The 10,655-nt window shown below is 40.6% G+C and overlaps 1 protein-coding gene across 1 annotated transcript; it reads left to right on the forward strand.

Moving 5' to 3' along the window:
* The first annotated feature begins 3,114 nt into the window (after window positions 1-3,114).
* On the forward strand, window positions 3,115-9,059 carry LOC311115464 (MORN repeat-containing protein 4-like). The gene is made up of 5 exons (XM_084157311.1): window positions 3,115-3,242; window positions 4,677-4,755; window positions 7,700-7,814; window positions 7,928-8,037; window positions 8,141-9,059. The coding sequence occupies exons 2-5, from the start codon at window positions 4,689-4,691 to the stop codon at window positions 8,287-8,289; spliced, it is 441 nt and encodes a 146-aa protein (XP_084013437.1). The 5' UTR covers window positions 3,115-3,242; window positions 4,677-4,688; the 3' UTR covers window positions 8,290-9,059.
* Window positions 9,060-10,655: the final 1,596 nt, after the last annotated feature.

Raw genomic sequence — 10,655 nt, forward strand, 5'->3', positions numbered from 1 at the left:
AATTAAATTAAACGAAAAATGCCTTATTAGGCTATACTGTCATTCTACAGTGCCATTGAAATCACTTTTAGAAACAAGAGTTTGGCCAGTCTTTGGTTTGAGGATCATGTGGTGAGCTATGCATGCCTAGTTTGTTAATTTAGCCTACCAGATGCTCTTACATTCCCATGCCCTAATCACAGTCAACACAAATCTACAGTTGAAGTCAGAAGTTTACATACACCTTAGCCAAATACATTTAAACTCAGTTTTTCACAATTCCTGACATTTAATCCTAGTAAAAATTCCCTGTCTTAGGTCAGTTAGGATCACCACTTTATTTTAAGAATGTGAAATGTCAGAATAATAGTAGAGAGAATGATTTATTTCAGCTTTTATTTATTTCAACACATTCCCAGTGGGTCAGAAGTTTACATACACTCAATTAGTATTTGGTAGCATTGCCTTTAAATTGTTTAACATGAATCAAACGTTTCGGGTAGCCTTCCACAAGCTTCCCACAATAAGTTGGGTGAATTTTGGCCCATTCCTCCTGACAGAGCTGGTGTAACTGAGTCAGGTTTGTAGGCCTCCTTGCTCGCACACGCTTTTTCAGTTCTGCCCACAAATGTTCTATAGGATTGAGGTCAGGGCTTTGTGATGGCCATTCCATTACCTTGACTTTGTTGTCCTTAAGCCATTTTGCCACAACTTTGGAAGTATGCTTGGGTTCATTGTCCATTTGGAAGACCCATTTGCGACCAAGCTTTAACTTCCTGACTGATGTCTAGCCACATAATTTTCCTTCCTCATGATGCCATCTATTTTGTGAAGTGCACCAGTCCCTCCTGCAGCAAAGCACCCCCACAGCATGATGCTGCCACCCCCGTGCTTCACGGTTGGGATGGTGTTCTTCGGCTTGCAAGCCTACCCCCTTTTTCTTCCAAACATAACAATGGTCATTATGGCCAAACAGTTCTATTTTTATTTCATCAGACCAGAGGACATTTCTCCAAAAAGTACGATCTTTGTCCCCATGTGCAGTCGTAAACCATAGTCTGGCTTTTTAATGGCGGTTTTGGAGCAGTGGCTTCTTCCTGAGCGGCCTTTCAGGTTATGTCGATATAGGTCTTGTTTTACTGTGGATATAGATACTTTTGTACCTGTTTCCTCCAGCATCTTCACAAGGTCCTTTGCTGTTGTTCTGGGATTGATTTCCACTTTTCGCACCAAAGTACGTTCATCTCTAGGAGACAGAACGGGTCTCCTTCCTGAGCGGTATGATGGCTGCGTGGTCCCATGGTGTTTATACTTGTGTACTATTGTTTGTACAGATGAACGTGGTACCTTCAGGTGTTTGGAAATTGCTCCCAAGGATGAACCAGACTTGTGGAGGTCTACAATTTATTTCTGAGGTCTTGGCTGATTTCTTTTGATTTTCCCATGTCAAGCAAAGAGGCACTGAGTTTGAAGATAGGCCTTGAAATACATCCACAGGTACACCTCCAAGTGACTCAAATGATGTCAATTAGCCTATCAGAAGCTTCTAAAGCCATGACATCATTTTCTGGAATTTTCCAAGCTGTTTAAAGGCACAGTCAACTTAGTGTATGTAAACTTCTGACCCACTGGAATTGTGATACAGTGAATTATATGTGAAAACATTTGTCTGTAAACAATTGTTGGAAAAATTACTTGTGTCATGCACAAAGTAGATGTCCTAACCGACTTGCCAAAAGTATAGTTTGTTAACAAGAACCGACTTCAACTGTATTTTGTAACAACAATATCATGGAATAAAATAGAATAAATTAGAAAATTATAGTTCCCCCCCCCCCCCCCCAAAAAAAAAGGTAAAAGTGCATACCTGATGATATGTGGCTGCTGTGTAAACAATGAATGGCATTTTCCTCGAAATCATTGATGATCAGATGCTTCAGTTGTTACTGGTTCTGTTGTGCAACATTTTTACAGTTGATAGACAACTTTAGCACTGTTCCAAACTTAGACTATCCTATTTTTTAACAATAGCCTGTATAGAAATCAAAACGTCTCAGGTACTGCAGCATGCACTCATTCGTTGTTATGCTCTGTTGTGGTATTAAAAAAGATTCTGCTTGTCTCCAGTCATGTAAAATGACTTAGAATTGCATGAAATGTGTTTATGAAAGTCTATAAGATGATAGATTCATGCAGTGCTTTTATTGTAATGGATATATTTTCACCCTTGTCCTAGATGGTCTGCGAATCCATAACCTTCTGGCTACTTTACCATGTAATGCTTACAAAACGAAGAACAGTTTCTAAAACTGCATATCTAAGGCTCTGGTCTGTCCTAGGAGTGAGGGTAAACGGTAGGCATGTCCTCTGCTATCCACTTTATGTTTTTATTATTATTATGGGTATAGGGGAGGATCACTTGCGGGTTTTCAAACGTTCAGGGAGGGTCAGGTAAAAATGTATTTTACTGAAGGGAGGGCCATCCATTTTCATTTGAGAGAGATACGATTTTCTCCAGGTATCCCTCATTGTTTATAACGTACAGTCCCTAATTACTCTATTCAATCCGTAGAGCTGAAGATCCGCTTTATAGCGGATTGATTATTAAAAGTCAATGTTTCCTCGGTCGCGGAGACAGCATTCACGGTAGGCCGAAATGCTGCATAAATTGGCTCAATCGGAAATTATCATTTTAACGCAGATCTTCCGCATTCTTCAGCGATACGGATTGAATAGAGCCAAGTAACCTTTGCCTTATGAAAGAAACACAAATAAACTATTTCGAACTTGTTTTTAAAAGAACAAAAAGGGAGTTGATATAGGCTACATTTATATTTTAGAATGCACAACAAGTAAATAATTACTATGGATAGGTTTATCATAGCCAATTAAACCTCCATTAAAATAAGGAATTGTTATTATTTTTGCCTATTAAATTAGGCTATTTCTTTATTCTAAAATATCGTGCCTAGTGCTTCACTGCTCCATAGAAACATGTCTGCCAGAGTGTTGTAACACACCAAGCCAATCAGAACAGGGTTTAAATGAGCGGCAGCCAAAGCCCTGCAATGAAACAGCACGGCTGTGTAAGAACATAGTGATGCCTTACCGCCGGCGTCAGCAGCACCGAAGCTTGTAGCGGCAGGCTAATAATGTTCCCTAGCCGACCTGTGCTTGTCCTCTCTTCTCTCCACTCCAAACCAACTCGTTAATGTCGTAAAGGTGGATTCCAATGCTGCAGAGATAGAGAAGGTAGCGCACAGGTAAACCGTTTGATCATTTGATTGTAGGCTATGTACACTGTCAATAGAATGCAGTGCAGGACTTGTCCAAATTGGCTCAGTTACTGTGGCGCTACTGTAGCTACTGTAAAGACATGATACATGATATGCCGGCGACATAAAATAAGAAGAAGACTTTTGACAACTTTTGACAACATGACAAATCGATAGGTGTTTTACAGGTGAGAAGAATATAGCTGAATTGTAGCCTAATTTACACATAAACTAGTCTGAATAATGTATTACATCATCCAGTGTCAACGGGTTCATACTTGCAAATAGCCTGCCTTATGAGGTTCTCTAAATGATTAGATTATATTCCTGCAAGCTGATATAAGAAATTACTGAAAATTAGGGGAAGCGTTGCCATCCTTTGTCTCACACATGTTCCCCCTTTCCCTTGTCTGTGTGTGAAAACCTTTTACAGTCCAGTAAAGGTCCTTCCTTTAAAAGCACTGTCCATAGGTTAGCTAGCCTACCACGCACTTCACTTGATAGTACAGTATCTGCAGAGCTATACATATCTGATCTCTTCCCATCTGTGTCTCTGGACTTAAGCACCTGTCCTCTGCCCCCAAACCTCCCTCATCCCTTCTCTTCTCCCCACCCCTCTCTCTTCCCATCCTTCACTTCTGCCCATCCTCTCCTTTCCCTATCCCTATCCCTTGACCTCAGCCCATCCCTTGATCTCACCTCTCGCCCCTCCTCTCACCATCCCTCTCTCCCTCCTCTCTCCATCCATGTCACTCCTTGACTTTAACATACCTCTGCGAAGGCACACTAAAGTCAGGGTTCAGATAAGACAGATATTGGCACATTTCCATAGAGGATTTACCCCAGTGTTTTACCCAAAAGGTTCTCAGACTTTTCTGTTTCCATCTACGCGGGCTGGCACCTGTGTCTCACTGGGCCATGGCTCCGGTGGACCTGGGCTCACTTGGGGCCAAAGTCAGGCCACTGGTACTTTTAAGCTGCATTTACATAACAATGGCTAACTGTGAACTTTAACACCTAATCACAAAGCAACTGTTTTGGTTATTTTACATTTTAGTCACTTAGCAGACGCTCTTATCCAGAGCGACTTACATATCAGCAATTAGGGTTAAGTGCCTTGCTTAAGGGCACATCAACAGATTTTTCACCTAGTCGGCTCGGGGATTAGAACCAGCGACCTTTCGGTTACTGGCACAACGCTCTTACCCACTAAGCTACCTGCCGCCCTATGCAGAGGTTGTTGATTCTGCTCACTGTCAGCCCTAGTTATGGAAACACCATTTCCATATTCTAACATAAGGGTGAATACACTAGTGTAACACTGGTGTTACAGTCGGAAAAAGCAGCAATAGTGTCAGTGCTCTTTACGTTTGTGTGTGTGTGTGTGTGTGTGGGTGTGTGTGTGCACGCGCGCGTTTGCAGAACAGAGGGGCCATGACTCTGACGAGAGGGTCGTTCACCTACAGAACTGGGGAGGAGTACCATGGGGACTGGAAAGAAGGCAAGACATCTATTAACCTTCTTTCTCAAGTTTACTTCATTTTACATCTTCATATAGTAGGCACATATAGGGTGATCAATATGTATGCATCATGCTTTATACTGGTATGTAGGCCTTCATTTATGTATGATTCTCTAATCATTGTTGTCTTAAAAATATTCCTCCAAACCCTTTACACTGAAGTACAGAGGTTGTTTAATTCATGGAATCAATAATCTGAATGTAATATCCTCTTACGTAGCATCAGCCAGATATTTCCATCCACAGAGCTGTCGGATATAACATCCTTACATCCTCATTACCATCTCTAGGCAGTCCCATATGTCTCTGACTCCATGTGTGTCTTAACTAACAGTATCCTGTGTCGGTCTTCCTATGTGTCCTAACAGTCTCCTGGGGCACTGTCTTTCTAGGACAAAGGACAAGTTTGCCTTTTTTAACCAAATCTCAACTTCTGATGTAATTGGCATGTTATAGAAGTGTCCAGACACTTTTTTTGCGATTTCACTTGGTTTTGAGAAACTTACCCCACCAGCTTCCTCAGGCTCGTTCTGCAGTGATAAAACATGAACTAAGGCTCCAAAAGCACCCAAATACGTCCTTTTAGAAATGGCAACTCTCTCAGTATGGTGATGCAGGTCTTTAGATGTTGTACACACAAAATAGTTTCATTACGAACTTTATCTGCAACGTTATATTCCATTTTGTTGGACTCGATTGATACGTTACCGTATGCGAGCATGCACATTTTTTTCTACCAGCACAATGGGAATGAGATAGTATGTGCATGCCCGCACATAGTAAAGTATCGCTAGAGTCCAACAAAATGGAATATAGCGTTGCGGATAAAGTTCTATCGAAGGTGGGGAAGTTCCTCAAAAGTAAGTGAAATAGCAAAAAAAGTGTCTGGACACTTCTATAACATTCCATTTACATAAAAAAAGTGAACTTGTCCTTTAACTAAGAGCCCTGTGTGTATCAGTCTTCCTTTGTGTCTTAACTGAGAGTCCCCTGTGGAACTCTTCCTATGTGCCTTAACTAAAATAGTCCCCTGTGTATCTGTCTTCATATGTGTCTTAACTCAACTGTCCCTAGTCCCTATGTTAGTTCTGTCAGTAATTAGGGATAATCTGAGCAGAATGAATACCACTGAGAGGGTGTGGGTTGGGGGAATACTGTGAACTCAACAACCCTTTTTCTTCCTCTTGTCTTTAGTTTTTCTGTAAGGCACAGGATTAGGTTTGTAAAGATATAAACATACGTGACAAATGCAGAGAATAGTCTCCCCCATTTCCAAAAGTGTTTGATCTTATTCCTCCGACTCCACGCACACACACACACGCACACACGCACGCACGCACGCACGCACACACACACACACACACACACACACACACACACACACACACACACACACACAGTCTTGTACACACACAGTAATACCATTGATTGACATTCTTAGTCTATTAAGCCAAATCCTAACTAGCTTTCAACCCATGACCCACCACATCGAGGCCGACCTCCCGAAGCTCTGTCAAATCTCCTGGATTAGGCCTGGGGCCGTATTAGGAAACTCACTGGAAAGATCAGAGTCAACCCCTGTTGAGAAAACAGAGGTCAATCAGCAGCACAGCCAAACACATCTGCCAGGAGTAACTATAATATTCACAAGATAATATTTGAAAACTTGAGATCGATAAATCATACTTTTTGTTTAAAAGGTCAGCTCCCTCAAACAACACAGCCATGTGATATACAATGTCCACAGTTTTGATGAGCATATAATTACAATCCAAGATAAAATAATGCCAAGAGAGCAGGTTTGCAGTTTCTATATCATAACATGCACTGTTAGATGTGGAATAAATACCCTCAGTCTGCTTGGATCTGACCTGTAGATGATAAGCTAAGTACACATTCTTAGGGTCATATGGAGAGAACAGCCACATTCATTCTGTATTGGATCATACAGGCGGCAGACACATTAATTCCTTGAATTCTTTAGTGTGTGTGCGTGTATGCACGCGTGCCTGTGTGTGTGTGAGGTAGTAACAGCAGCCAGATTCTGAGGTAGGAATCCCTGTTGGAAACCAGCTGGATTAGACAAGCTTTAAGGAGGCTGTAGGCAGATGGGATCCTAATATCCTAAACCTATAGTTGGCAGAGGGAAGGAAGATTCCTAAATCCCAGTTCAAAATAGTGTATATACTGGACTTATGTGCCAAGGAGCAAATACTTTTGTCTACGGTGTAGCATGTGCTTAGATTATTCACCAATCAAGTAGCCTATTACAAGAGCATTGGGCCATGCAATATGTTTAATATTGGGCCATGCGTTATGTTTAATGTTGGGCCATGCGTTATGTTTAATATTGGGCCATGCGTTATGTTTAATATTGGGCCATGCGTTATGTTTAATATTGGGCCATGCATTATGTTTAATGTTGGGCCATGCATTATGTTTAATGTTGGGCAATGCATTATGTTTAATATTGGGCCATGCATTATGTTTAATGTGGGACATGCATTATGTTTAATGTTGGTCCATGCATTATTTTTAATAATGGGCCATGCATTATGTTTAATGTTGGGCCATGCATTATGTTTAATGTTGGGCCATGCATTATGTTTAATAATGGGCCATTCATTATGTTTAATATTGGGCCATTCATTATGTTTAATATTGGGCCATGCATTATGTTTAATAATGGGCCATGCATTATGTTTAATATTGGGCCATGCATGATGTTTAATATTGGGCCATGCATTATGTTTATTATTAGGCCATGCGTTATGTTTTATATTTTTTGATGATAAGGAAGGAAAGGAAAGAAGAAATGCTGCATTTCTAAAGTAATCTAGCAGATCATATTGTTGTATTTTCTGTCTCTGTCTATAATAACCTAAAGGATGTCTCGCTCTGTTGTGCCCTGTGCCCCCCTCAGGTCGGAGACATGGAATGGGCCAGCTAAAGTTCTCAGATGGAACCTGCTACACAGGACAGTTTGAGAACGGACTGTTCCATGGCTCGGGGGTGCTCCTCTTCCCAGAGGGATCCAGGTGTTTGAATTTATTTTATTTTGTGTGTGTGTATATACTGTATGTGTGTGTGCGCATGTACATGTATGTGTGTGTCCATCTTCTTTATTTAATATCTTATTCTTCATCGCTAGGTATGAAGGTGAGTTTTCCCAGGGGAAGTTCCAGGGAGCCGGGGTCTTCAGTCGCTTTGATGGGATGAAGTTTGAAGGAGAGTTCAAGAGTGGTTGTGTGGAGGGATATGGTACGTTCATCAAACCACAAGTCTCTAATAGGAGTAACAGTTGCAAAACAAATACAATTTATCTTGTGTCCTCCATCTTGTGTCTGTGTCTGTGTGTGTCCAGGGTTACTGACGTTTCCAAATGGGAACCATGGTGTGCCACGTAACGAGGGCCTGTTTGAGAACCATAAGCTACAGAAGAGGGAGAACTGCCCAGGGGTGGTTCAGCGGGCACAAGGAGCCGCCTCCACCGCCCGCAGTCTTGCTCTATGACCCTGCAGACACCAGAGACCAGGACACTATCTGGAGTGGCTAGCAGTTCAGCAACTAGACTCGTCTTATATCCAAAATGGTGGAACAATGGGTCTCAACCATGGCCAGGGTACAACATCCTCCTACAGGCACTCCAGGATGGACGACAGGGTTATGCACCAGGGTTGGGGTCAATTCTAAATTGAGTTGCGAATTGGTCTTTAATTCCAATTCAGTTCTTGAATTTGACTAGAATTGGAATTGGCCACACCCCGGTGGCAGGTAGCTTAGTGGTTAAGAGCGTTGTGCCAGTAACCGAAAGGTCACTGGTTCTAATCCCCGAGCCGACTAGGTGAAAAATCTGTCAATGTGCCCTTGAGCAAGGCACTTAACCCTAAGTTGCTCTGGATAAGAGCGTCTGCTAAAATGACTAAAAAAAGCAAATAAAAAAAAGCAAAATTTGAAATGAATTTGAATTAAGGGAGTAGAATGTAATTTAATGCAATTAATTGACATTCAAATGGCTGATTTATTCCACACATCACATGGCCTATACACATGTTTATTTTTACACAATGTATGGTTACTAATACTAAGTATAACATATTATAGGTTAAAACACTTCAATTTTAACAACTAATGTTCCTAAAATGGGTTTTAAATTACTACAGTTGTCTGGAAATATTCTAAGATCATTGTCTATAATAATTCATAATTCAATTACAGGTTTTTAAATATTAGAAACATTTAAATTTCACAGAATGCATTGAATCAAACTAATCCCTTATGACAAAAATACAAAAAAAGACATCTGAGTTAGAATCAATAATATTTGAAATAGTATTTAAATTATTTGCAGTAATAAGTTGAATAAACTTTTGGTTAAATATATTTCAAAGGACTGAAACTTTCATGTTTTATGTTTCAGTTCAATTTAATTGAATTGGTTTGAATTACATTCTACTTCCTTTAATTCAAATGCTGCTTCCTGTGGGGTGTGGCCAATTACATTTTTAATTAAATGTTGAATTTCATGGGCTGAATTGAATTAAATTCTGAATTGATCCCAACCCTGTTATTCACCTCTCTCTCGCTGTATACTACAAACTATTTTGTGTTTTTCTGTACACTGTTATGGCTCTTCTGTACATAGTGGACTTCTGCTATAACCTCAACAAGCGACGCAAGGGGAAACTGGGATGCCTTTCATTGAGTGGAACTGTGGTTGTGTGAATTTACCCAGAATATACCTGGGATGGACATCGGCAAACTAAATGCCTGCCTGCTCTGCAAGGAGGGTCTACGGACTCCCCACAGCCTTTTGATTGTTCTCTGTGTCTGTCAGTCAGGACCATAGCAAATGTCAACAACAAAAATTGGGATTACAAGCCATCAGTGTCCAGTGTCTGAAATGTAAATAATTAGAATCGCAGCAAATACAATGTGCCTGCAATGAAACCCATAACACAATCACAGCATCTCATCTTAGAACAGGAAAACACTGCTTGATGGCAATCTTAATTCCATACTCCATCTGAAGCTTGTTCATGTCAGGAGGGTGTAATGTTACTGGACTTGACGATTGAATAATGACAGGTATGATTGTTATTCAAGTAGAATGAAAAGTATCCAAGTAAATTAGCTTTTACTTGTACTTTAATCTATGTCTTAATGAATGTGTGTGTGAGGCCATATTGTTCTTTTTTGTCTTGGCATATCTTGATATCACTGACAGGCTGCTTCCCAGTTTAGCACTCTCCTCAATTTTCTCCGGTCTTAAGTCTCAAACAAAACACTGACTGCAGATACAGGTAACAGACAAATTAATGGCAACACTTGATTAAATGAGGGATACAATGTATATTAAAAGCAGGTGCTTCCACAAAGGTGTAGTTCCTGAGTTAATTAAGCAATTGAAATCCCAGCATGCATACAAATGCTGGGCAGGCCATTATTTTGGCTACCATGGCTATGCCCCCATAGGATGACAATACCACCATCCACATGGCACAACTGGTCACTGAATCAAATCGAATCAAATAAAATTGTATTGGCCACATGCGCCGAATACAACAGGTGCAGACATTACAGTGAAATACTTACTTACAGCCCTTAACCAACAGTGCATTTATTTGTAATAAAAAAGTAGAATAAAACAACAAAAAAGTGTTGAGAAAAAAACAGCAGAAGTAAAATAAAATAACAGTAGGGAGGCTATATATACAGGGGGGTACTGGTGCCGAGTCAATGTGCGGGGGCACCGGCTAGTTGAGGTAGTTGAAGTAATATGTACATGTGGGTAGAGTTAAAGTGACTATGCATTAATAATTAACAGAGTAGCAGCAGCGTAAAAAGATGGGGTGGGGGGGCAGTGCAAATAGTCTGGG

This window comes from Coregonus lavaretus, assembly GCF_964263955.1.
Source record: "Coregonus lavaretus genome assembly, chromosome: 1".
In the NCBI taxonomy this organism is placed as follows: Eukaryota; Metazoa; Chordata; class Actinopteri; order Salmoniformes; family Salmonidae; genus Coregonus; species Coregonus lavaretus.

Bases quoted from the DNA above. Each gene is read 5' to 3' on its own strand.
- LOC311115464 (XM_084157311.1), top strand. From the start codon at position 4,689: ATGACTCTGACGAGAGGGTCGTTCACCTACAGAACTGGGGAGGAGTAC. The intron at 7,815-7,927 runs GTGTTTGAATTT...CTTCATCGCTAG, and splicing joins CTCTTCCCAGAGGGATCCAG to GTATGAAGGTGAGTTTTCCC. The intron at 8,038-8,140 runs GTACGTTCATCA...GTGTGTGTCCAG, and splicing joins TGGTTGTGTGGAGGGATATG to GGTTACTGACGTTTCCAAAT.